The following is a 27,541-nucleotide window of genomic DNA, read 5'->3' as shown; positions in this document are numbered from 1 at the left end:
CCATTTATGCAAACTGTCTTTGTGTTGAGGGCAATGGCATAAATGCACAATAAAAACAGAGCTTGAGAGCATTGGGGCTCTGGGAGATACAGTCCAAAAGAGTCAGTTGAGAATTTTATTGAGAGCTTGGAAACCACCTGCTCTTCACATTAAGACACATAGAAGAATTGAAGCATTTCTACCCAACTATGGCCCATCAGTGGCTGTGTGGAGGAAAGTAGGTAAGATGCCAGCAATGCTCCATCCCAGAGAACCTGCTTAGAATCATAGAATCAAAGAGTTGGAAGAGACCTCATGGGCCATCCAGTCCAACCCCCTGCCAAGAAGCAGGAATATTGCATTCAAATCACCTCTGACAGATGGCCATCCAGCCTCTGTTTAAAAGCTTCCAAAGAAGGAGCCTCCACCACACTCCGGGGCAGAGAGTTCCACTGCTGAATGGCTCTCACAGTCAGGAAGTTCTTCCTCATGTTCAGATGGAATTTCCTCTCTTGAAGTTTGAACCACTGTTCCGCGTCCTAGTCTCCAGGGAAGCAGAAAACAAACTTGCTCCCTCCTCCCTGTGGCTTCCTCTCACATATTTATACATGGCTATCATATCCCCTCTCAGCCTTCTCTTCTTCAGGCTAAACATGCCCAGCTCCTTAAGCCGCTCCTCATAGGGCTTGTTCTCCAGACCTTTTATCATTTTATTGGATTGCTGGATGCTTCAAGTGCTTGACTTACCCCAGCTGAACTAGTAAGCCAGGCGATACCCAACAGAGAAAAGAATCCCAATCCCAATCCACAGCATTATATAGCATTAATATTTAATAAAACATTGTTTGGAATTCAATGTAGTTACAGTTTACCAAGTCCAGTGACAGCTGGGAATCTAGCAACCAGGCTATGCCTGAGCAAAAATTACTAGTGTTATAATTTAAGCAGGAGGAGTTTAACAGAGTTATATTTGGATGGATATTTGGTTGACACACACACAAAGGTAGATTGTGCTCACTCAGAATAAGTGGGCAAAGTTCAAGGAGTTGCACAACATCTTCAGTGAAGGAAGACCTTCGCCCTGAAGTCAAAGCGAGAAATTGGATTGCTGGATGCTTCAAATGCTTGCTTACCTAAAACTGGGCTAGATATGGAAACTACCATGCACCTTTTTGTACGAAGTCCACAGTATGCGACCACGGGGACAGAGAATTAGAACAGAGCCAGATTGGTGCAGTATTTTCAGCATTGGACAATGACTCATGCTGGAGGACCTAGAAATCTCTAGAGAGAACATTTACATCCATGAACAATCAAGTCTACAGAAGTCAAATCCATAAACATGGAGGGCTAACTATAAAGTCTTTTCCAATGAATTCAGTAGTTATGTACAAACCCAGGAGAGACCAGATCAGGAATCAGCCTTCTACTTACCTTAATCCATTGCAGCAGATACAGTGATCTTCAACTTTGTCCTGTACACACAGATACAGGACACTGAGAAACCATAGTCATGCAAATACATTGGGTGATGCTGCCATCTGGTGGAACTTTTAGTAAAGTGCTACCAGTCTGTTTTGATATTTGCAAGAGAGCTGTAGCACAGCTGTTCTTGCTAAGCAAGCAGTGAAAATGATTTGAGACAAAATTAAAGGGGCTGTAGGGCTAATACAGTGGTTCTCAGCCTATGGGTCCCCAAATGTTTTGGCCTTCAATTCCCAGAAATCCTAACAGCTGGTAAACTGGCTGGGATTTCTGGGAGTTGTAGGCCAAAACACCTGGGGACCCACAGATTAAGAACAACTGGATTAGACTCCAGAACACCAAGATTCAGATTCTCGATCGGCCATGGAAGCCTACTACGTGTCCTTGAGAAAGTCACACTCTTAGCCTCACAGGAAAACAACATCCTCCCCCCCCCCCCGCCTCTGCATAAATCTTATCAAGAAAAACATAGGATAGCGTTGATGTTGACTTGAAAGTACCAACAATGAAGTTGCGCAATTGTACTACTGTATATTTTTTTATTTGTGGCAAATCTGCCAAAATGTTGGGGCAATTCTAGAATTTATTTATTTATTTATTTATAAATATACAGTATTTATATTCTGCCCTTCTCACCCTGCAGGGGACTCAGGGTGGATCACAATGCACATATACACGGCAAACATTCAATGCTATAGACACACAACATATATAGACAGACAGACAGAGGCTATTTAACTTTCCAGCTTAATGAGGGTATACTTTGAATTCCAGCCACCAGGGGAGTTGTCGCTTCACCGTCCACTTGTGACACCAATGGAGTACTTCCTCATTCTTTTGCACACTGCTGGAGAGTTTTATGGTGTCATAAACTAGTTAAATTAGCCTCCCCGCATAAGCGGTACCTAAATTTCCTACTTGACAGGTGCAACCATCTTTCGGGCTGCAAAGGTCGACAGCAAGCTAGACAAATGGTTGGGAACTTACTCCGACCAGGCCTGGCTTTGAACTCATGACCTTTTGGTCGGTAGTGATTTTAATGCAGCTGACACCCCAACCAGCTGCGTCACAACCCGGTCCAATAGGATAGAATACGATAACCAGACCATACAGAATAATTTCTTTGCTATATGTAATACTTTAAATGAGGTGTGTATATCTGGCAACATCAGCAATTTTTTCCACATACTGAGACTGTCATGCTGTGCAGCATAAGGCATGCAAAGGGCCCTTCCAGACAGGCCCTAAATCCCAGGATCTGATCCCAGGTTTTCTGCTTTAAACTGGATTACAGTAGAGTCTCACTTACCTAAACTTCGCTCATCCAACTTTCTGTATTATCCAACAAAGTCTGCCTCCCACTTGGATCCACAGCTGTTTCAATACATTGCAATGTTTTGGTGCTAAATTTGTAAATACAGGGATTACTACATAACATTGCCATGTATTGACCTGCTTTTTCTGTCTATTTATTGTAAAACATGATGTTTTGGTGCTTAATTTGTAAAATCATAACTTAATTTGATGTTTAATAGACTTTTCCTTAATCCCTTCTTATTATCTAACATTTCGTTTATCCAGTGTTCTGCCAGCCTGTGTGTGTGTGTGTGTGTCAAGAGCCACTTGAGAAACTCCAAGTCGCTTCTGGTGTGAGAGAATTGGCCCTCTGCAAGGATGTTGCCCAGGTGATGCCTGGATGCTTTGACATTTTACCATCCTTGTGGGAGGCTTCTCTTATGTTCCCGCATGGGGAGCTTGAGCTGACAGAGGGAACTCATCCGTGCTCTCCCTGGATTTGAACCTTCAACCTGTCGGTCTTCACTCCTGACGAAACAAGGGTTTAACCCATTGCACCACCGGGGACTCCATCTCATACCTGAAGGCATCTTCAGGTACATTTAAGAATATTTGTAGTTACCAAAAGACATTGCGCCACCAGGGGATCCACACCAGTCTGTTTATGTTGGATAAGCGACACTCTATTGTATATGAGTCCCCACTGCCAGATAATGTGGGATAAACAGAAAACCTGGGATCAGAACTTGGGATATAGGGACTGCCTGGAAGGGCCCAAAGTTTCCTCTAAATTTGTGAGGTTTAGCACCTCTAATTCTGGATAGGAGCTGGATGCAAAGGTTTGTAAAATGGGAAATGGGTACCATCCCATCTGTAAGAAAATAACAAATAAGGCCTGGCTTGGAAATTTAAATGAGAACAGGGAATCTACTGGAAAACTTTGTATTGGTGCCAAATCTCATTTCACAGGAAAAATCTTTTGTTACATTATATGTACAAACGACAATAGAGGCAAGCAACTTTCTTCTCCTTAAATGGTTATGTTCAAGAGGAAGATAAATGCTACACTGGAAGTCCTAAGATGGGTGTTTTGATGCTTGGCATCCAAAATTAGATTTTGTCATGCAAAGCAAGCTCCAGAAAATTAACAGTTTCTATATGTGTTTTGGTTGTGTTTAGTCTTCCACAAGTTAATAGCTATGCCATGAACAACTCACCTTTACTCTTCCCAACCCTTACATTAGCTGTGCATCTATTTTGAGAACAATATGAGCTGTTGCAACAGGGGGGCTGTACATTCCCTGTAGCCAGCCCTTGTTAACAATCTGGTGATAGCCAAAGTTTCCAAACACTCTTCAAAGGTAGAGGACATTGCATTAATCCAAACGTGATGTAACAAAGACATGAACCACTGTAGCCAGATCCAGCACAGCTGACGCATCAGTTTCAAATGTGCAAAGACACTCTTGACCACCACAGAAATCTGGGCCTCCAGGTTCAATGCCAAGTCAAGCAGTAGAGTGGAGCTGCATCTTGGGGGGGGGGGGGCAGAGGCTGCATCCCTATTCCCTGATCTAACTCGGACTGATCAGAAACACCTCTTTCTTGTCTGGGTTAAGTTTCAATTTGTTTTCCCTCATCCAGTCCATTACTGATGACAGGCACCAATTTAGAACAGGAACGGCTTCCTTGATTTTGTATGGAAAGGAGAAGTAGAATTGAGTGTTATCAGGGGCGGCTCAACCCATTACACAAAGTAAGCATTTGCAGTATAGTTGATTTTGCCCAGGGGCGCTCTTGGGGGAAAATAGACCTTGACATATGTGAGTTGTAGTTACTGGGATGTATAGTTCACCTACAATCAAAGAGCATTCTGAACTCCACCAATGATGGAATTGAACCAAATATGGCACACAGAACTCCCACGATGAACAGAAAATATATATCAGTGATTGGATTTGTGGGGGGGGGGGAGGGGGGGGAACGCCAAAATACTGTTTGCTTACCATTGAAAATTATCTAGGGCTGTTATCAGCATATAGATGGCACTATTCCAGATGACCTCTCCAACTATTTCATATATATCAGTGGTTCCCAACTTGTGGGTCGTGGCCCAGCAGTGGGCAATGAGAATGAAAATCCAGTCCACGAACCTCCTTCCTCTTATTTTATTTGATTTTATTTCCTCTCCTTTCCGCAGAGCTGGCCAACATTCTAATGTTGGAGAGTGTTCCCTGGTCAAAGTGGTCTCTGGTTAAAGAGGTCCCTGTTCGAGTGGGCCCTGGTCAAAGTGGGCCTTGGTCAAGTGGTCCCCGGTCAAAAAACAATTGGGAACCACTGATGTTTATGTTAAACAGGGCTAAAACACTGCCCTGAGGGACCCCACAAGTCAATGTCCAGAGGTTTAGACACGAATTCCCCAGCACCACCTTCTGCCTCGTCCCTCCAGGAAACAGTGTCTGCAAGTCCCATCCCAGCAAGGCAGCCACAAAAGATGCCATGGTTGATGGTATTGAAAGCCACCGAGAGGTCCAGGAGAACTAACAGAGGCTCACTCCACCTATTCCGTTCTCTGTGCAAGTCATCCATCCTAGTCAATGCTAAGCAAATATTCTATTTATTGCATTTGCTTTCTTAGAATGTGAATATGCAGGCATACAGACATTATTTCAATGAGTTGTTTAAAAGCCATGCTGCAGTTGGCAACTACAATGTGGTTCAGTCATTGCTGAAGCGTGAAGGAAAGAGGCAGAATGGAGGGCTTTATCACACGTGGCTCTTTTCCCACTACATTGGCATTTTTGCAAAAATGCTATTCAATCAAGATTTATTTCTTTACTTGTGGACTTTCGATCATTCCAGGATTGCAGTGTCAGTATCTGGCAAATCCTTATGGCACACAACATTTGGGTCTGCCCACCCACTACCTTCTCCAAGAAAATATCCCCACGCCTTTCCCTAATTCAGCACATAAACACACACACACAGAACTCCCATATAAACGAAAACAGACTTAACTTTTTTCAGTGGTGAGGGGATTGATCAGACTTCTCAGGGTCCTTCCACACAGCCATTTAACCCACAATATCAAGTCAGATAATCAATAATATCTGCTTTGAGTTGGATTATCTGTGTCCACACTGCCATGTAATCCAGTTCAATGTGGATTTAATGCAGCTGTGTGGAAGGGGCCTTAGATGTAACTAATTGGCGGTAGAGGAAAGCTACTACCATATTTATGTCTGATCTATCCCCATGCCAGCTATTAGTACCATATGTCTGACAGAAGAAACAGCAAGATAGAGGCAGGGGGTCCATGGAATGAATGCTTTTTAAAAAACTCTTGGTTTTTCCTCTTACATCTCCAGCTTTACGTGAAAGCGAATGGGGATGTTTGCACACCATGATGTTATAATATCGAACTAAAAAGAGAGAGAGAGATTCTAGAAAATGAGGCTGGGTGGGGGACAATGAGCAAAGTTTTGGCTTCTCTGGGCCCTTCCACATAGCCATATAACCCAGAATATGAAGGCAGGAAATCCCACAATATTTGCTTTGGACTGGGTTATTTCATTTCACACTGCCATATATTCCGGTTCAAAGCAGATAACGTGGGATTTCCTGCCTTGATATTCTGGGTTATATGGCTGTTTGGAAGGGCCCTCTGACAATCTCCAGTTTGGGGAAGGAGCATTTTTTTTTCCCAAACAGAAAAACAAATTAAAGTGTAAAAGTTTCTTGCAATTACTTTGCTAAATGTAATGAAATCACATTAAAATGTTCACTCCTTGGCCTCTGATGTTTCCACTCCTAAAGCATACCGACTGAGCACCCTCAACCACACAATAGTAGCATAAGGAAAAATTGCACAGGAAATCATAGCACAACAGAAGTGGGAAAGGAAGTCATTAATGAATTTTTGTCAAATAAAAAAAAATTCAAAACGATACCCCACAGGAAAACAACACAAGAACAATGCCATGAAATAAACTCCAACCACAGATGCAATTATCCTGATGCAATTGCTATTTACTTGCCTCGTGTGATAAGGTTCTCTTTCACATTCAAGTTGCTGATTTTCATAATGACTTTTTAAAAACTCACTGAACAGCTGCAAAATTGGCTGAAGAATGCAATGAAATTTTGTATACAATTACCCATATCCTTTAAAATATATAAGAATATATTTCTAAGGTCAGGAAGTATGCATATGAGGGTCAGTGGGACTGGTCACTTTTTTCCTTGCTAACAAGAGGAATGAAATTACATAGACTAATGGAAAGAAACTATTGTATGAAAAAAATAGCCACCAAAGTACTGAGACACTTCTCATCTCAACAGCTGTTATAATGTACGCCACAAGTAGCTGGGTATGACACCAAGTCAGGCTCTGATACACTACTCTCTGAGGCTGGGATTTTGCAATTGAATGGAAAAAGCGATGGAAACAGTAGTCAGCTTTCACCATAACAGCCCAGCATAAGAACCCAAAGACCTGCCCAGGATGGAGGCCATGCCACCAGGCTGAGAAGGCAAAAGTAGCCCACAGAGGATGTGTCTTGCTCCGCTGGAATATGAGCCTCCTCAGCCATTGAGCTGTACTCTTGTTCCATGTTCGGGTAAAGACGGCAATCATGTTAGTTGTTTCTAGGGTCCAAATGTCTGCATCCATAAGTTTAGCAGTTCCCGCACAGTCTAATTCTAATCCCAAGCCAGCTGCAAGGAAGAGGGACTCATCAAGCATCCAGTTGGAGTAATAGGTCAGCCTGAAGAACAAGGCTGAAGTCCATAGGACATAAATACAGCCAAAGCAAGAGCAGTCATTCTGATCAGCCTGGGAGTAAATATATCCTCTCAGAATATTTTTCAGAAAGCCAAGCATCAGAGCACCTAAAGCTTTTTGAATGGCAGCCCAAAGAAAGCACTGAGAAAATGAGGTTCTTCTGGAACACCTTATCCATGTCTGAAATCTGTTGAAAGAACACAGAGGGCCACCCAGCAGGATAGGGAAAGAGAGCAGGTAAGTACAAACTGGCAGTGCCTGCAGGAGATGCCGCTCAAGAGGCCCCTTCTCTGCATCTGGCAGCCACAGCCTCACTTTGCCTTCATGGATGTCCAAAGTCAGTGAGGTGATCCTCTGTGTCATCAGCATGAGAACAGAAAGGGTGATGGAAAATCTGAAACAGACAAGATCAGAAGGATATACTAATTGCCTTTATAAGGCTGTGGGTTCTATGTTATGAGAATTCAATTTAAGAAATATTTCATTGTTGCAACTACCCAGAACAGTGGATTCCAACCTTTGGTCCTCCAGGTGTTCTGGACTTCAGTTCCCACAAGTCCTAACAGCTGGTAAGATGGCCGGGTTTTCTGGGAACACTTGGAGAGCCAAAAGTTGGGAACCACTTGTTTAGAATTATCTAAAACATTGTCATTTTGTAAAGGTGCAGAAAAATATTATTTTCACTCTTAAAACCTCATCACAAGGGCAGGATTCCAGAAGCACATGCCGGTTCTGCCCTATATCACCCACAGAGCCTGCTGGCTCCCATCAAACGACACCGGTGGAAATATGTGGGTGAAGTAGGGCGGAGCTGGTGCATGTTGCCACCGCAACATAGGAGGCTTCCCGTGTTGCCATAGAAAGTCATGGGGGAAACCGCAAGATCAATGCTTCCTCCCATGGGATCAACTGACTTGGGAGTCAGGCGATAGGGAATGTGAGGCGCTGACTTCCCCACGCCCCCAATGACACAAGATGATGTTTTGCTCCATAAATAGCCTTACAACATGAGTAAAGGTAACTAAAAAGCTTCACTTCAGCAAAATGATGAGTCGGTGTTGTCCATAGACACCCCAAGGTCATATGATCAGCATGACTGCATGGAGCACCATTACCTTCCCGCCAGAGTGGTAACTATTCATCTCACATTGGCATGCTTTTGAACTGCTAGGTTGGCAGAAGATGGGGCTAACAGTGGGAGCTCACCCTGCTTCCAGGATTTGAACCTGCGACCTTTCAGTCAGCAAGCTCAGCAGCTCAGCAGTTTAATCCACTGCACCACTGGGGCTCCGCCAAAAGAAACAGCTTGTAAAAAATATGAGCTGCATAATTGTATGCATTAATAGGTGGGTGCAATTACCACTTTACCTGGGGCATGTAGTTTCTTGGAGATAGTACTCTTTGTACTGCAGCCAAAGATGGCACAGTGTTTGCCAAGTCATCTGGAAGCAGAATGCCCGTTTGTGGACATGCTGCAGGTCAGCTGAATGGATTATAGCAAGAGAGCAGAAGGCAGATACAAATACCAGCAGAGCGTAGCACCCCATGGCAGCACAAGCAAGGATGACGCCACCAACCAAGAGAAAAACATACCTGAAAAGAAACAAAAATGCTTCCCAAGTCAATGAAGCAATTTTCAACCTCAGAAGTTTCCTGCTGTTCCTAAGGCTTTTTGCACTGCAGAACATTTCGAAAATTGGGAACCAGATATTACATGAGATAAACTCTCTGCTAAGGCAGATAAATTTGAGGGTAAAGGGTATTTGCAGGGAAGATGCAAGCAGGGAAACTAAGGCACCTTCTACACAGCTGTATAGAATTCACATTATCTGCTTTGAACTGGATTATATGGCAGTGTAGACTCATATAATGCAGTTCCAAGCAGAAAATCTGTTTTTTTCTGTTTAGCGATTTGACGGCTCCAGTAGTTTTACTGACCATGAGTATTCAATACTCATATTAATTTTTTACTTATTTAATGTTTTTAACTTTATTTTTATACCTTGCCACCATCTCCCCAAGGGGACTTAGGGCGGCTTACAAAGTGACAAGTCCTAATACAGATAAAACAAAACACAATAATCAATCAAATAAAAACATAACACGGTTACCAACATCATCCTAAAACAATCTTATGATTTGTTGAAGGCTTTCATGGCCAGAATCACTGGGTTGTTGTAGGTTTTTCCGGGCTATATGGCCATGTTCTAGAGGCATTTTCTCCTGACGTTTCGCCTGCATCTATGGCAAGCATCCTCAGAGGTAGTGAGGTCTGTTGGAAGTAGGAAAATGGGTTTGGTTCATCAGGTGCTCTGCTATGGCTGACTTCTCTGGTTGAAGTAGTCTGCAGTGCCTTTCATGTTCCTTGATTCGTGTTTGGGCAATGCTGCGTTTGGTGGTCCCTATGTAGACTTGTCCACAGCTGCATGGAACCCATTTTCCTACTTCCAACAGACCTCACTACCTCTGAGGATGCTTGCCATAGATGCATGCGAACCTTCAGGAGAAAATGCCTCTAGAACATGGCCATATAGCCCGAAAAAACCTACAACAACCCAATCTTATGACTGAGATAAAGTCGACGCTGGCTTTGGGCCGTCACCACCCCCAGCTCTTTCAGAGTCAAACCAGTCGCTTCAAAGATACCATCCATCTATCTTGCCCTTGGTCAGCCTCTCTTCCTTTTTCCTTCTATTTTCCCCAGCAACATTGCCTTCTCCAAGCTTCCCTATCTTCTCATTAAGGGGCCACTGAAATGAATTTCAATTGTTATGAAAAAGACAATATAGTTTTTGTTTGTTACGCTTATACTCAATAGCCTTGTTCTATCTTATGCTCTTCTCTACAACTTATTTAGGCAAACAAGGGTTTTCTGCTTTGCTGGCAATTAAAAACAAATCCAAGAATTGATTGAAAGTCAGTGATGATATGTGTGTAGCTTTGAGCAATAATATTAGCCCCAGGGTTACCCAACTTGTAGAGAAGATGCAAATTCAAAAATCATATTGCTGCAAACCGAATTTAATTTTCAATTTAAAATGTTCTTTTAATATTATAATAGTACTCTTATGTTACTATTATGTTTAATGAATATGTTACAAGTTTTGATTAAAGATTATTTTTAGATGAACACCGTTTATTATTCTTGAACCTTGTGGTCTGAGCTCACGACAAAAGAATCAAAGTGGTATCTGGTAAAAAAAAGAAATGGTTGGGAACCACTGGTCAAGTCTGTCCTTCCTGGGACAGTCGATAGATATACAATTGCTATCATTGTAAACATTTCTAAGTATATTTCTTGCTGGTAACAACAACAAAAATGTAACAAATCAAAAATATTGTACAGAACATAAAATAAGCATACATACCTTGAATTTATAGAGAGGTTCATAGAGCTGCATAGATAATGAAACAAGACAGCAAATGGCAAGGCAGCCAACTGATAGAAAGCCGTGGCTTGAAATAAAAATGGGGTTTCCCAGTTCATTGTGACAGTGTATCCCAAAATGCTTGTTTCATATGTAGTCTTTCACTGTCACCTAAATAAAGCCTGTCCTGTACATTGCTAAGTTTTCCATATATCAGGGCGAGCTCTTAATGGAGATCAAACAGATAACAAAGGTGAGTCCACCAGAACTTAAAACCACTGTGGTGAAGAGTTGTGGATTTTTGCTTTGGGTTCCTGATATAATATAGTCAGAGAAAGAAAGAAAGTAAATATCTTCTGTTTGCCCACACACTACTTTTGCTGAGCTTCCCTGCCATGCTGCTCAGATTGACATATGGGACATGCTTGTTCTGCTGGGTTTCTTCTAAACACTGACGACAAGAAGAGGTGGAAATGGAGATAAAAGCCTGAATACGCAAATAATGTCAATGTCTCCATGGCACAGAACAAGGAAGGAAAGCTGGGTCTTCGCCATTCTCTCTGGTTGCTATCATATGCACGCTAGATGAAGTGTAAACAAAGGCAATAGTAGCAGGAATGGACAAATACTTCAATAATCTGGTCGGTCTGTAAAGCAATCAGATACCAAACTCTGCATTTACCTTCTAAATGCAGGAGCGAATAGAAATGGACAGGGGCCACGGTTAGTGCAGTGGGTGAAACTGCCAGCTACAGAAAATCTTGCCAACCGGAAAGCTGGCAGTTCAAGCCACAGGTCAGGGTGAGCTCCCACCATCAGCTCCAGCTTCTACTTACCTAACAGTTCAAAAACAGCAATGTGAGTAGATAAATAGGTACTGCTGTAGCAGGGAAGTAAAAGGTGCTCTTGAATACATGCGGGCAATTTGATCAGGAAGGTATCCATGGACATCGGGCTCCTCGATGTGGAAAAATGGGACAACAATGCCTCCCCATGGTCGAGTCGAGCACAGCCTCCAGATGCTGGAAATGAAAAAGAGGGAAGCCTTGCCTCTGTCTATGTACTGTCTGTCTTTGTTGTTAATTTTATAATGTCATTGAATATCTGCCATATATGTACTCTGTAGATAGGGAGATAGAGCGGAATATAAAGTATATTATTATTAACAATGTTGCTGAAGGATAGATATGTCACTGGACACATTCCCAGAAGAATGGAAACCTTTTTATCAATATATATCTCGGGGAAAGACTTTATGTACAGGTCTGAAAATATTAACGTTGGGGTATTCATTTGTTAATGTTAAAACAAACAGAAGTAAATACCTTATAGGTAAAGGTTTTTCCCTGACATTAAGTCCATTCGTGTCTGACTCTGGGGGTTGGTGCTCATCTCCATTTCGAAGCAGAAGAGCGGCATTGTCCATATACACCACCAAGGTCATGTGGCTGGCATGATTGCATGGAGAGCTGTTACCTTCCTGCCGAAGCGGTGTCTATTGATCTACTCACATTTGCATGTTTTCAAACTGCTAGGTTGGCAGAAGCTGGGGCTGACTGCGGAAGTTCACGCCGCTCATGCGACCTTTCGGTCAACAAGCTCAGTGGTTTAACCCACTGCACCACCAGAAAGGGGGGGAGGGGTGGAAGAAAAAATATTAAATTATAGATTATCTGCTTTGAACCCTAATACATAGCAAGTGTAGATTCATATAATCCTGTTCAATGCAAAGAATGTGGACTATCTGCTTTGATGATCTGGATTATATGGCAGCGTAGAAGGGGCCTGAGTCTCCACTGCCAGATAATCTGGGATAAGAAGATAGTCTGGGATCAGATCCCGGACTATGGGGGCAGCGTGGAAGAGGCCTTAGGTAAAACACTAGCAGGTTTTTATTTGGGGTTTCTCCACTTCCGTGCAGATTCTGTGTATCTAATCCCAGCAAATTGGAGATCTGGCTGTAATCCTTTCACATGCCTTTCCTTTGTGCCTCTCCCTTTACACTCACGGTGGCCACATTAGTATTTCAGGTAGTAATAATAATAATAATAATAATAATAATGGAATCCTACGGATTGTCGTTATTATTTATTTATTTACGATATTTGTAGCCTGCCTTTCTCAGCCATATGGCGACTCAAGGAGGGTTACAGATTGGTACAATTCGATGTCAGGTATTCATATAAGTGCTATTAAAAACAATCAACGTTACAATATAAAACATAAATAAAAACCATTAAAGCATATAATCATCAGTGTCATCTTGTTAAAAATGTTATCCAATAACATCATCTATGTTCATCATTAATAGTTCCGTGTTATCTAAAAGCTTGCTCAAAGATCCAGGTCTTTACCTTTTTTCGGAAAGTCAGGAGGGAGGGGGCCAATCTAATATCCCTGGGAAGGGAGTTCCATAGCTGGGGGGCCACCACTGAGAAGGCCCTGTACCTCGTCCCCACCAATCGCGCTTGGGAGGCAGGCAAGGGCCTCCCCAAACGATCTTAAGCTCCTAGATGGTTCATAGGAGGAGATACATTCAGATAGGTAAGCTGGGCTGGAATCGTTTAGGGTTTTATATGCTAAAGCCAGAACTTTGAATTGTGCTCAATAACAAATTGGAAGCCAGGAGTACTATGCTCCCTGAGCGCCACTCCTGTTAGTAACCTGACTGCCAACCGTTGGACCATTTGAAGCTTCTGAACAGTCTTCAAAGGCAACCCCACGTAGAGCACATTGCAGTAGTCTATACGGGATATAAACAGAGTACGGACTACCGTGGTCAAGTCAAACTTCCCAAGATACGGTTTACAACAGTGGTTCTCAACCTGGGGTCCCCAGATGTTTTTGGCCTACAACTCCCAGAAATCCCAACCAGTTTATCAGCTGTTAGGATTTCTGGGAGTTGAAGGCCGAAAACATCTGGGGACCACAGGTTGAGAACCACTGGTTTACAAGGTCTTGGAGCCTTTGCTGGTTGGTTCTTCAGCAAACTACAATTCCTAGCATTCCACAGCATTGAGCCAGGGGGTGTCAAACTGCATTCATTAATAGGGTTGATAGATGTGACCACGAAGGGATTCGAACCCTGTGCTCCAGAGTCAAGGTCCAACGCTCAAACCACTACACTGGCTCTAATACATTTGCAGCTGTTCCTTTCACTCCCGGCGGATGTCATGACGTCATCCCAGGTCCCAATTTATTTACATCCAAAGGCAAGTAGGGAAGGAGGCGGAGTCTGCAACGCCTTTCGTCCCACCCTCCTATGTTTCCCATTGGTTGCGAACCGCGCTTTGCCACGCCCACAAAAGCTTTGCTCAACTCCGCCCAATCAAACGCAAGGCTGACAAGTTGATTGGCAGATGTCCCGCCTCTCCTCCAGGCTGCCTCATCGCAGGCCGAGCAATAGATGACGTGAGCGGAAAAGATGGCGGAGAAAGCGCCGAAGAGGTGAGTGCAACTGGTTCAATAGAGGTGTTCAGCTGAGGGGGGTCGGTTAGCCAGTCGCTTCCGGGTCTGAATTGCTCTATTGGTTGGGAAGGGGCGGTGAGGTGCTAGAAGGCCGAGAGCCCTTTCCTCCTTCCGTGGTTACAGGGGAAAACCTCGGCCTAGCATTGCTCTTGAGGCCCTTTTCTCAGTAGCTGTTACGGTTGTGAATAGGTTACAGCTTTCAATGTCGATATTGAAATACTAGCCGTCCCTTGCCAGGCGTTGCTGTGGCACAGTCTGGTGATCTGGAGAATAAAGTAACGAGAAAGTCTTGGTTTCTAATCTATGTAATGTCTTGATGCTTGTGGGTAAACAGTATTTCTTGCTGTTCTTTGTCAGCGTTGATGTGGAAATTGTCTAGTTTGCCTACTCTGGAACATGCAACATCCTTCTTTAGGAGTCCCTTTCAAATCTATGATACTATATCTCTCTCTGTGTGTAAATCATATCTATCTATCGCTGGATGGATCTTTGTCAGGAGGGCTTTGATTATGTTTTCTTGCCCTTGTGAAGGGAGTTGGACTGGTTGGCCCTAAGTAGGAACCAGTCCTCTCCTAGTAAGATAGTTCAGAAAGATGCCTTGTTTTAGGGCTAAAAACCATGTAAGCCTCTACATTCTCTATCAGATGAGTTTGCATTCAAAATACACATATTTTGGATGGAGATGTGCAATATGACTGCTGTTTCTCTTGCTCTCTTTTCTAGTGTAAAGATTGCTCCTGGCGCTGTTGTCTGTGTAGAGAGTGAAATCAAGGGAGATGTGACAATAGGTAAGAAAACATTGTTTGTGTGCTGTTTTTGGATTCTTTGGATTTAATTTCCGTAACCATCAGAACTTGAAAGTTAATCTACATAAATTCCTCACAATTCCCAAGCTGCTTTGTTGTACAGCAAACATTAGATAACATACCTTGAGTAGTTGTCTCTCTCTTCGAAAGTGCCGTGATTAACAGTGAGCAGCATAATAATAGCAATTGGCAGTACCATTTGAAATTTCATTGGGAGAGAGTAAAGGCAAGATTGTCAACAAGGCTTCAAAATAATTTGAAAAATCCCATATAATTTGCAAACACACACATACATACATACAGCCTAAGGGCTGAGGAGAGCAGTATACAAATAAAGTAAATAAATAAATAAATACATGCAGCCCATAGCAGCTGGTACTCGTTCTGATAATAATAACTTTGGCCATTAGTATCTATACCTGGCACATAACGGCAGCTTATTGGGGCTAAATCACTCCAGTTTCCCTGCTGAAGAGTTTTGTTCATAAACTTCCTCCCTTTTTGGATTTGCTGGCATTTTCTGGCATTTCCTTATGGGTGCCTTAAATACATCCCCGCTTTAAAGTGGTACCTATTTATCTACTCACATTGCTGTTTTCGAAACTGCTATGTAGGCAGAAGCTGGGCTAAGGGCCAGGAGCTCACCCTGACCCGGGCTTCAAACTGACAACCTATCAATTGAGGCCAGGACACAGTAGAACATGACAGGATTGTGCTCCATGAACAATTGAAATCAGCTTTGCACCTGAAAGCACTTACTTCTGAATGTGTGCAAGAAAACATGATGTATTTTAATGTCATAGTAGTGTTACATCAAAAATAAGCCATGAGTGTTTTCCACAGGCCCTCGCACAGTAATTCACCCCAAGGCACGGATCATTGCAGAAGCTGGACCAATAGTGATCGGAGAAGGTAACCTCATAGAAGAACAAGCCATTATCATAAATGGGTTAGTATGATTCAGTTGATTTTAATTACATCGATTGCAATTGCTATGGCAGGTTTCCCCAACTCAGTGTTCCCCAGATGTTTTGGACTGCACTTTTTTAAAGGTGTGATTCTTGGCCATTCTTTACAGAAGATCAGTTACAAATTATATTCCTTGATCAAACTGCAAGGTAATACATTGAGGTTATCTTAATCAATACTAGTTATTTTTAATACATTGAATCAACAGTTAAATTGAACAGGCTGAAAGATTACATGTAGTTAAAAACATATTTTATATATATATGTGTGTGTGTATATGTTTTTAACTACATGTAATCTTTCAGCCTGTGTAAACCTTGGTGCATGTGCCTTTTTGAAATACTGCTGACATAGAAACTTAAATACAAGGTGATATTTCCTGCCACCATTAGACTGGAGGGCCACTTTTTCACCTTACCTTTTTCCAAGCCTTATTACAATACTTCAGGAATCAAAACAGTATTTTTAAAATAGCTGCGTGGGTCCGTCACATCACAGCACCTTTGAAACTGAATTCTTGAAGCATAAGTTTTTTTGGATATTAATTTCTTCAGATCACGAAATAAATAAATAAATAAATAAATAGGCGCCCTGAATTCATAGCTGACTGACTACAAATGTCTTTCATCAGCCAAACAAAATAGTGACTTATCTATTAAAGCTCAAGGCATACTTCTTAAAAGGTAAAATAACACTTTATAGTTATGGGCAATATTTTTCATACATCCATTATATATAATGACGTTCCTATCTTCACCTGCTGGTAGAACAGGTACCTTGCACCACGGACAGTCCATACCAAAAGATCAACATAGCTAAGCAGGGAATCCAAACTCTAATATAAAATATATTTTATCTTATATATTTAATCTATTAAATATATTTTATATTATATTTATATATATTGTATTTAATCAAATATAAAAACACTTAATGCATTGTTTGACAATGTTTTAAAAATAGAAATTTTAATGCAGACTTTCAATTCCTTTACAGCTATCCCGAAAATATTACTCCTGATACAGAAGGAATGGAAGCTAAACCAATGATTATTGGCACCAACAACGTATTTGAAGTTGGGTGTTGTATCCTTCTGAGGTGTTACAAAGAAAAGGTCTAAGGTCTGTGTTTGTGCAATACAGAGAAGTTACATGGGACATGAGAGAAACCTCTCACAGGATGGTAAGACATTCGGGCATCCCCTGGGCAACGTCCTTGCAGACAGCCAATTCTCTCACACCAGAAGTGACTTGCAGTTTCTCAAGTTGCTCCTGTCACAAAAAGGAGGAAGTTACACAATAGCCGCTTTGGGCTAAGATTTGTATTGTGATGTAGCAGTTCATGAAATTCCAATTTTGCATAAGAATTATCTGGGATGTCTCCACTTTTTGTATGTCCTATCTTAAGATTGTGCAGATGTCATTCAGAAATGAACTTAATTCGCATTCAACATGAGATCATCCTAATTGTGGTTGTGGGATGTGTGTTGGTTACCAATAATATAGTAAGCATTCATTTGTTTCACTGCGAAATACATCAGTATTATTACAATACCACACTGCAGAAGATAATTGTAATTGTAATTTGAGTTGCAAGTTCAAGCGTTACAACTAAAACATAACAAGCTTGCTGAATATTCCAGTGGGAACAGAATCTCAAGATGTGAATAGGCAATTTTTTGTTCGGCTTGCTAGATGAAAAACCTTTAAGATTTTTCACTGTGGTGGAAGCTCCTTCCTTGGAAGCTTTTACACAGAGTCTGGATGACCATCTGTTGGGGGTGCTTTGATTGTGCTTTCCCTGCATGGCAGGAGGTTGGACTAGATGGTCCTTGGGGTCTTTTCCAACTTTATGATTACTGATGCTATTATGCTGCAAGGAATTCAACACAGTTTGTCATCACCTGGGGTGGCATGACAATAACAAATCTCTGGATGTGCAAGTGACTGCTTTTGAGAATGTTTTCTGAAGTTCATAGTCAGTTTTTGGCTAAACCAAATATTATTACAGTATAGCGTATTTATTCCAGGAATTTCAAGTGATATCGAAGGCTTTCATGGCTGGAATCACTGGGTTGCTGTGAGTTTTCTGGGTTTTATGGCCATATTCCAGAAGCATTCTCTCCTGACGTTTTGCCCACATCTATGGCAGGCATCCTCACAACCTCTGAGGATGCCTGCCATGGATGTGGGTGAAACGTCAGGAGAGAATGCTTCTGTAACATTTCCATACAGCCCAGAAAACTCACAGCAACCCAGTTTAAAGTGGCATATCAGCTAAATTGCTCCATGGACTTTTGCTCATAGGAAATTATTTTATTTGCTGCTTATAGAATAGTATTTACATTTGAACTTGTTCTGTCACCAGTACTGTAAAAATAACAGCTTGCAAATACCAGCTTGCATTTCCTGAAGTTGCAAGAGAGGTTTTATTTTGATAATTCTAGAATAAGGGAAAATATTACATTCAAAATGTTGATTACTTTTCTTAACCATGGCATACAGATTCTCAGGCAATGAAAATAGGAGACAACAATGTTATTGAATCCAAAGGTAAATGTCTTGATTAAGTAAGAAATCTAGTGATGAGTTATTTTCCCAGTCTCCTAGCTCTTGTGTTGTTTGTGGCCAGGTTCCAATCAGGTATTCAAACTGGATCACAAGAGTTCCTTGGGCAGAAAAAGGCAACTTGTAAAACCTTCAACAATCCTTCTAATTAGACTGTTTCTATTAGCTTAATATTTTAACAGGGAAAGTGAGGGCTTAAGTATGTGACATCTTTGTTGCACTTCCTGCTTTCACCTTTTCCACACTCAACCCTCCAATGTGAAATACACATACGTATTGTGTGAGGCAGGGAGATGTCTCTTATACTGATAGTACTTTCTGAAGCCCAATGTATCTGAAGACAGTAATGCCATCAGAGGAATATTTTGGTGCACAAATCTATAACTTATTCTTGTAAAATGAACCAGAGTGCTCCAAATACAGGGGAGATTCAAAGTATGGCGATGGACACAGCCAAGGAGAAGGAGAACAATACTACTACTACTACTACTACTACTACTACTACTATTTTATTATTTTACCCCGCCACCATCTCCCCGAAAGGACTCTGGGTGGCTTGCATATAATAATAATAAAATAATAATAAAACTTTATTTATACCCTGCCACCATCTCCCCAAGGAGACCCGGGGCAGCTTACATGAGGCCAAGCCCAGCAATACAACAATGCAAATACACAACATAAAAATACAACAATAAAATTTAAGAAAATAAGATAAAATACAAGAAACAATATAAATAAACACATCAGAACAATATAAAATCACAATATGGGGGGAAATGCCCACAAAAAACAAATACAAAACAATCCATTAAAACAAAAACACAATTAAAATAAAAACATAGTAAAATATAACAATCCAGATAAAAGCACAAATAAATAACACATAAACTATGAAACAGCAGCATTGAAACTCCGTCAAAACAATACTCAGCAAGACCAATTACCATGGGCATTACCAGGCTATAAAAGGGCTGGGCATGGGATAGTGCAAGAAGGGGTGGGTATTGAATGAAGTACGGAAGACAAAATATTATCAGGGAACCTAGGGACTGGGCGTTCTCAAATGCCAAATAAATAGGATTCCCTGTAACACCATTAAATCCAATTTGACAGCTGCTAGGATTTCTGTGAGTTGAAGGCCAAAACATCTGGGGACCCACAAGTTGAGAACCACTGAGTTAGGTAGAAATTGTGCTCCAAATTCATGGTTCAGCTCTGAGGTGGCCCTTGATGACAACAACTTTGCTTTTCTAATTACCAATGGAATTAGATGAAAGTCCAGTGTTGATCTCTTCACTGAACATTGACTCCAGTTCTTTAAGAATACTCTCTCTTGTCCATGATATCACTCTTTCTCACACCTGGGTTGCCTTTCAATCTCTGAAAACACTGAATTTCTCTCTGTTTCGCATTATCCCTTCTTATCTGTAAATGCTGGGTTATTTGTAACCATTCTTTCTCCTCCACATTCCTTTCAGAGTCAATCCCTGGCCAATTCTCATGAGAATTGCTGCCTGTTTCTCTGACAACAGATCTACCTAACACATTCCCATCATCTCGAAAAACACTTTAGCTTCGCCCCTCCAGAAACATCAGGCTCAACCAGAAAATTCTTGTCCTCATCCTCATTGGCTTCACAGGCCTTAACAATAATATATATAATATATGAAACTCTTATAATGGGTTGATTTAACATCCGGTTACAAGTAAAACAGAATTATTTTAGACATGCATCCATTGTGAAAGGATGCATGTCTAAAAAGCGTGTCACCAACATGACAAACTTGGAAGATTCTGGTCTAGTGCTTAATGTTGGAGGTCCTTTTCCTACACTGCAAGCTGTAATAACCCCAGATGTGTCTCTCTGGAGAATATTTGCCTGCAAGAACAGTACCATTAAACTTGGAATTCAGTCTTGAAATTAGAGGGACACTTTTTTTGATGTGCACATGACTGCAGAGAAACTGGTTGTAGTTTGGCAAAGGTGGATCACTAAACTGGATTACATTGGCCAACAAACTTGGTGATTCAAATGTTAGCCCTTTTTCTGTGTATATTTGACCTTGTGATTCCAGTTTTCCCCCATGAGCTCTAGTTTTTGAGATACCGAACATATGCCATCCACCAGTAGCCATCTGCTCACCCATAGAAAATCATGATAACCATATCTATTAAACTAGAGTGGATATGGTCTATCCATTGCAATTTTCTGAATCAGCACCCCAAGTAACATCAAGAACAGGCCTAAAAATTAATGCACCAAGAAAACAAATTATAAAACAAGAATGAATGGATGGCAGTGATGGAATTACATTGTTATTGTTGGCATTAGAGATGGAATATTTGCGTGGGCAGTGGATTCACTAATGCGGTCTTACTGTTTATTAATATGAGTCTTCAACACCTTGCCTCTGTAGCTTATGTGGGTAGGAATGTGATCTTGACAAGCGGCTGTATCATTGGTGCCTGCTGTAACGTTAACACCTACGAAGTTATTCCTGAGAACACGGTAATCTATGGAGCTGACTGTCTTCGTCGAGTTCAAACCGAACGACCACAGGTGGGTGCATGGCTAGATATGTACCAATAGCATTGTACATGTTGCTCCTACTGTGGTGTGTCTTCCCTGTACTATAGTATGACTTTGTTGACAAAATCTGGTCTGAAGATAATTCACTTAAACCGATTTGTTGGATTAGAGAGCTGTGGAAATTGTGTATAATGTGGAGGATGCACATATGAGTCACATCTCTCTGATGAGTAATATCATACTTGTTTAAGCAAGAGAAGCTGTTTAAAGGAAGGGCCAAGGATATTTGGATGTTGGCAATATAAACACCAGTAGATTGTGATCTATCACTTTGAGACATAAATACCAGCTGTGTTAGAAGAAGGGATCACTGTGATTCTCTTATTTTTCTCAATTTGTTCTTCAATTCATTATCTTTTGTGGAATAATTTCCAAAGAATTCAGATTTGACCACCATAACTGTGTTTTGCCAGTTCAGGCATTGTGCAGAACTACAGTTGGAATAACTTAAACCCAATTCAAGTCAAGGACCAAGCTTTGTTAAGGACCAAGTTTTGTCAATAAAGCTCTTTAGGATCCTTAGGGGTAGATTTCAGCATGGATATGGGGCCCACTGGTGGTCCAGTTCGATAAACTGCTGATTTGCTGAACATGCTGAACGAAAGGTTGGTGGTTCAAATCCGGGGAGTGGGGTGAGCTCCTGCTGTTAGCCCCAGCTTCTGCCAACCTAGCATTTTGAAAACATGCAAATGTGAGTAGATCAACAGGTATCACTTCTGTGGAAAGGTAACGGTGCTCCATGCAGTCATGCTGGCCCCATGACTTTGTAGGCGTCTACGGACAATGCCAGCTCTTTGGCTTAGAAATGAAATTGAGCACACCACCCCCAGAGTCGAACATGAATAGACTTAATGCCAGGGGAAACCTTTACCTTATGAAAAGATTAAATGTGGAAGATTTTTTCCCCTAATACCTCTGTACTTTGTGATATGAGGTAAGGAGAGGAAATGTCTGAAGGCCAGACTATTTGACTTCCTTACTTTGAGGTTTCCACAGTACTATGTTGCTTGAACCAACTACCAAATCATTCCTATTAGAATAGAGAGCATAGGCCACTGGATGCAGACTGTCACTCCTCTTATCACTGCTCTTCTTTTTCTGACACTGATGCATTTCCTTTTAGCCACAAACACTGCAACTGGACTTCCTGATGAAAATCCTGCCAAACTATCACCATCTTAAGAAAGCCATGAAAGGAACTTCTACTCCAGTCAAAAGTTGAAGACCTCCCTGCATGATTACAGAATTTGTGGCGGGGATGTTTCTGTCTCCATTCAGAACTTTGCTTCTACAAGAACTGACTTCATTTCCTTTGCTAACTCACTCATTCCATTCTGCTACATAATTTTATTTATTTAAATGATGAAAAATAAAGGCCAATCTATTATCCTTGCTGGGTCTATATTCTTACCTGTGTGCTTTGTTTATCTGGATAGCTTTGCCTAGGGCAGTGGGTTAAAGCTCTGAGCTGCTGAACTTGCTGACAGAAAGGTCACAGGTTTGAATCCAGGGAGCAGTGTGAGCTTCTGTTGTCAGCCCCAACTTCTGCCAACCTAGCAGCTCAAAAACATGCAAATGTGAGTAGATCAATAGGTACTGCTCTGGCAGGAAGGTAACGGTACTCCATGCAGTCATGCCAGCCACGTGACCTTGGAAATGTCTAAGGACAATGCCGGTTCTTCGGCTTAGAAATGGAGATGAGCGCCAACCACCAGAGTCGGACATGACTGGATTTAATGTCAGGGGGAAACCTTTACTTTTACCTAAGTCTGAAATTACTTGATGGCACACAAGAACAACAATCCTATTGAAATACTGATTGGTTAAAATTGTCAGTTAAAATTGTGCTTTTAAAATATTGCATCAGTTCTTTCAAAAAAATGTTTGCACTACAAATAAGATCTGTTCAGTGTGCATAGGAATTAATTCGTGTTCTTTTCAAACTACAGTCTGAGCCCCCAACAGTCTGAGGGACAGTGAAACAGCCCTCAGCTTTAAAAGTTTGAGGACCTCCAACCTAAACCGATGAAGAGCTTACACACTTTTGTGGCATTTTTCTTAGTGCCAAAGTTTCCCCTGGGGTATTATTATAAGTTACTATTTGGAGATACTCTGTGGGCAATTATTCTGGCTATGTCCTCTGTCTATCCACATTTGGTTCCCAACCTTTTTTGGATCAGGAACCACTTTGATTTTTGTTGTTAGCAGGAACCACAAAGTTCACTGTTAATTGAAAAATAAACTTTAATCAAAATCTAACATATTTGTTAAACTTAATAGTAAAATGAATTAAGAGGACTATTATAATATTAAAAAGAATGTTTTAAATTGAAAATTAAATGTGATTTTTGACCTTTTATATTCTTTACAAGTTGGTAATTCTGGGGCTAATATTATTGCTCAAAACTACACAAATATAATCACTTACTTTCCATCAATTCCTGGACTTGTTTCTCATTACCAGCTAAGCAGAAAACCCTTATTCGCATAAATAAGTTGTGGAGAAGAGTATAAAATAGCGCAAGGCGATTCCTCAAATTTTAGTATAAAAATTGCTTTTTTGCACCAAAACTCAAGAGAATCAGATTCAAATGTGCCCTTGCAGTTTCTATCATTTTGAAATTCAGTGAGCTCTTCCTGGATTTCTTCTGTAACCTCTCCAACATTAGTACCCAAAGTGTTACGGATCAGTTTTTGGCCAACGTTACATTTGGTTTGATTATATTCCGGGAAATAACAATAGAATTCGTCAGTCAGCATTTGCAGATGACTTCTGATGTTTTCTTGTATGTTTGCACTGATCATCAATAAGTGCTTTTAATGTCACAAATGCAGAATAAGGAAAGCAGAGGTTATGAGAAGTGAACAATGTAAGAATAGCCAGCTTTTATTTGATATATTTCATGGAATATATATCAGAATTTTAATGACATATATCTATAACTGAGATATACGGAGCCCCCGGTGGCACAGTGGGTTAAACCGCTAAGCTGCAAAACTTGCTAACCAAAAGGTCGCAGGTTCAAATCTGGGGAGCGACATGAGCTCCCGCTGTTAGCCCCAGCTTCTGCCAACCTAGCAGTTCGAAAAACATCCAAATGTGAGTATATCAATAGGTACCGCTCCAGCAGGAAGGTAACAGCGCTCTATGCAGTCATGCCAGCCACATGACCTTGGAGGTGTCTACAGACAATACCAGCTCTTCGGCTTAGAAATGGAGATGAGCACCAATCCCCAGAGTCGGAAGTCGGACACGCCTGGACTTAATGGCAGGGGAAAACCTTTACCTTTACCTATCTATAACAGAGCCAAGTTGATGTAATGCTTTGAGCATTGAACTATAACTATGGAAATCAGGGTTTGATTCCTCACTTGACCAAAGAAACACACTGAATAATGGACAAGTCACAGAATTTCAGCCCTGGAGAATCCAGTGATAGGTTCGTCTTAGAGTGGCCATAAGGCATAAATCATGTGAAGGCACTCAACAATAATAATATCTCTATTCATGATCTGCTTCACCTCTTCATTCTCAATTGATAGAACCCACCTTATATGAAATTAGTTCAGTACTATCTTACTATTCTTTTCTGTATGTTTGACATGTTGAAAATTTACAACACTAACAATGGATGCATTCAGGGATAAACTATAAAGAATCCACAAGTATGCCTTGAGGAATGACTGTGTTGCTTGACTGATCAAGTTTTCACTCTAGAAGAATTGGCTATCACTAAGGTACAATATCCAAAGATTTCCCTATTTCCTTTGTTTCTTTGTAATCCTCTTCATTGCTCCCATCACATCCTCATTCCTCAGGCTGTAGATGAAAGGGTTGAGCATGGGTGTGACCATGGTGTAGAGGATGGCCACAACCCGGTTCTTCATGATGCAGTAGGATGAGGAGGGCCGGAGGTAGACTGCAATCACAGTACCATAGAACAGGGAGACTGCCCCCAAGTGAGAGCCACATGTTGAGAAAGCCTTACGCTTCCCAGTAGCTGATGGCATCTTCAAGATGGCTACCAGGATGAGTATATATGAAACTACAATAAAGAGGAAAGGACCCATAATGATCAAGGAACCCTCTGTGAAAGCCAGGAGTTCATTGGGCAGAGTAGAGGAGCAAGAGAGACACAAGAGAGGCTGAACATCACAAAAAAAGTGTGGGATCTCCCTGGAGGCACAAAAGGAGAGCAGAGCCATCAAGAGAACGTGGACCAGTGAGTGGAGATGAGCCAGCAGCCAGGAACTCATTACCAGCATGAGGCAGCACTTGTTACTCATGAGGACAGAATAACGCAATGGGCGGCAGATGGCCACATAGCGATCATATGCCATGGAAGCAAGTAGAAAGCTGTCTGTGATGCCAAAGGCCACAAAGAAGTACATTTGGGTGAGACAGCCCCAATAGGTGATAGCCTTTGTGGGTGATAATAAGTTCTCCAAAGCTTTGGGCACAGTGGTAGAAGCAAAGCCAAGATCTGCCAGGGAAAGGTGACTGAGAAAGAAGTACATGGGAGTATGGAAGAGGCGAGAGTCAGTTCTGATGAGCAGGATGATCATCAAATTTCCAAGGAGGATGAGCACATAAATGGAGAAAAAGAAAGAAAATAGGATTCCTCGATTTCCTGTTTTGGTGAACAACCCAAGGAGGACAAATCCAGATGTTCTGGTTTGGTTCACATTGCCCATGTGTCATCTAAAAATACCTGTGAGGAAGATAAGTCAGAGATGTTCAGCAAGAACATGCATGACCTGATTTCATTGAAGCTTCAGAAATTATGGAAAGGTTGATTTGGATCATGTCACCAGTCCAAACTAATAATAATTTTTATTTCTTACCCACGCCTCCTCAAAGCTCGAAGAGTAACTAGAGCAGATCCTTTGAATCAGTTGCATTTACCTATATGTCAACTCATCACTGAGCAATTGATTCAACAGGTTTTCTCTAACTAATATGGGTTTTTTTCCTTTGTCTCAGCATAGGACATTAGGAACCTTTGGTCCAGTGGGGGGTTTAGACATCAGCTCCCAAAAGCCAATAAGATCTGTGGCAAGGGATTAGGAGTATGGTTGTCTAAAATAGAGGTGTCAAACTTGTGGTGCTTCAGGTGTTTGGGACTCCAAATCTCAAAGCTCTAACTAGTTTGTCAAATGGTCAGGAATTCTGAGAGCTGAAGTTCAAAACACTCTGGAGAACCACAAATTTGACACTGTTAGTCTAAAACATCTGGAGGGCCAAAGGTCTTGCTCCTTCTCTCTTTGTCACACACATACACTTCAGCTGCTAGCTATATTGTGTTGAAATGTTCTTGTCACCAATAAGTTGCAATAATTGAGGAAACAAATTCTAGGAATTGACATGATGGCTGTGACTGTAGCGAAGGCAAAAGGAAGAGGGAAAGAGACATGTGTAAGCAAAAGTATGAAAGGGTTGACTTACACGGAATGCAATATGTTTGTAATAGACAGACTGATATGAAAATAGAAAGAAAAGGATGGTTGTAGTGTCTTCATTTTTTCTGGAGTGATTAACATGCCTGTATCATTAGCAATACAACAACACCAACAAATCTGTGAGCTACAAAAGTGCATCTGTGGGCCATGAGAAGTTACATTGGAAGAAGGTTTTCATGTTATGCAACTTTTTAAGGTGACAAAATCCTTTGTAGACTGGAATGGACAACTGTGGTTTTGGCATACAACTCCCAGCAACTGTAAGTCAAATAACCAAAAGTGACAAATAATGGGAGGTGATGAAAAAAAAAAGCATCACGAGAACCAGAACTATCAACCCTAGTCTGATTAGGGAGCAATACACATATTGTTACTGCATGGTTAGCGGGAGAGATGTGAGTTTATTTGACAAGAAATGGTGATTGGAAGGAAAATCATGTGAACATAAAAGGCTATTTACCAAGTGCTAATTTTCCATAGGGACCTAGCAAGGTGTTATCCTTGCAGTATTGGATTAGAGCTCGGGAATGCCAGAGTTTCCATGACTCAGCCATGGAAACCCACAGGGTCACTTCAAACAAGTCACATTTCCTCATCCTCTGAGGAAGGCAATGGATTGGCAATCCTCTCTAACAAAATCTTACAATGGCAACTCCATCATAAGTTAACCTTAGAGTCACCATAACTCTAAAATTACTTTAACGTTCACACAAAGAAATAGCAAGCATTCCATAGTGGAGCACAATGGCATACAAACACATGAAAAA

At 41.3% G+C, this 27,541-nt stretch overlaps 3 protein-coding genes across 3 annotated transcripts; 1 reads left to right on the top strand and 2 right to left on the bottom strand.

The window, feature by feature from the left end:
• Positions 1–6,955: 6,955 nt before the first annotated feature.
• On the bottom strand, positions 6,956–11,213 carry MBOAT4 (membrane bound O-acyltransferase domain containing 4). Its single transcript, XM_060760859.2, has 3 exons — positions 10,912–11,213; positions 8,912–9,136; positions 6,956–7,937 (listed from the first exon to the last, which is right to left on the bottom strand). The coding sequence occupies exons 1-3, from the start codon at positions 11,028–11,030 to the stop codon at positions 6,956–6,958; spliced, it is 1,326 nt and encodes a 441-aa protein (XP_060616842.2). The 5' UTR covers positions 11,031–11,213.
• A 3,036-nt stretch (positions 11,214–14,249) lies between these two features.
• DCTN6 (dynactin subunit 6) lies at positions 14,250–22,703 on the top strand. Its single transcript, XM_060762717.2, has 7 exons — positions 14,250–14,358; positions 15,103–15,167; positions 16,029–16,134; positions 17,151–17,239; positions 18,659–18,706; positions 21,142–21,284; positions 22,438–22,703. Exons 1-7 carry the CDS (start codon positions 14,336–14,338, stop codon positions 22,534–22,536), a joined length of 573 nt encoding a protein of 190 aa, XP_060618700.1. The 5' UTR covers positions 14,250–14,335; the 3' UTR covers positions 22,537–22,703.
• A 787-nt stretch (positions 22,704–23,490) lies between these two features.
• On the bottom strand, positions 23,491–26,009 carry LOC132765448 (olfactory receptor 1f45-like). Its single transcript, XM_067464843.1, has 2 exons — positions 25,096–26,009; positions 23,491–23,545 (listed from the first exon to the last, which is right to left on the bottom strand). The coding sequence occupies exons 1-2, from the start codon at positions 26,007–26,009 to the stop codon at positions 23,491–23,493; spliced, it is 969 nt and encodes a 322-aa protein (XP_067320944.1).
• Positions 26,010–27,541: the final 1,532 nt, after the last annotated feature.

This window comes from Anolis sagrei, chromosome 2, assembly GCF_037176765.1.
Source record: "Anolis sagrei isolate rAnoSag1 chromosome 2, rAnoSag1.mat, whole genome shotgun sequence".
In the NCBI taxonomy this organism is placed as follows: domain Eukaryota; kingdom Metazoa; phylum Chordata; class Lepidosauria; order Squamata; family Dactyloidae; genus Anolis; species Anolis sagrei.
Note: the sequence above shows the minus strand (reverse complement) of the source record. Positions and strands in the feature narration are given on the sequence as shown.

Coding starts and splice junctions, on each gene's coding strand:
- DCTN6 (XM_060762717.2), top strand. CDS start 14,336: ATGGCGGAGAAAGCGCCGAAGAG. Junction 18,707..21,141: donor CAATGTTATTGAATCCAAAG/GTAAATGTCTTG, acceptor TTGCCTCTGTAG/CTTATGTGGGTAGGAATGTG. Junction 21,285..22,437: donor TTCAAACCGAACGACCACAG/GTGGGTGCATGG, acceptor ATTTCCTTTTAG/CCACAAACACTGCAACTGGA.
- LOC132765448 (XM_067464843.1), bottom strand. CDS start 26,009: ATGGGCAATGTGAACCAAACCAGAACATCTGGATTTGTCCTCCTTGGG. Junction 23,546..25,095: donor ATGGGAGCAATGAAGAGGAT/TACAAAGAAACA, acceptor GTTTATTTTTCA/ATTAACAGTGAACTTTGTGG.
- MBOAT4 (XM_060760859.2), bottom strand. CDS start 11,030: ATGAACTGGGAAACCCCATTTTTATTTCAAGCCACGGCTTTCTATCAG. Junction 9,137..10,911: donor AACCTCTCTATAAATTCAAG/GTATGTATGCTT, acceptor GTTTCTTTTCAG/GTATGTTTTTCTCTTGGTTG. Junction 7,938..8,911: donor CAAGAAACTACATGCCCCAG/GTAAAGTGGTAA, acceptor TGTCTGTTTCAG/ATTTTCCATCACCCTTTCTG.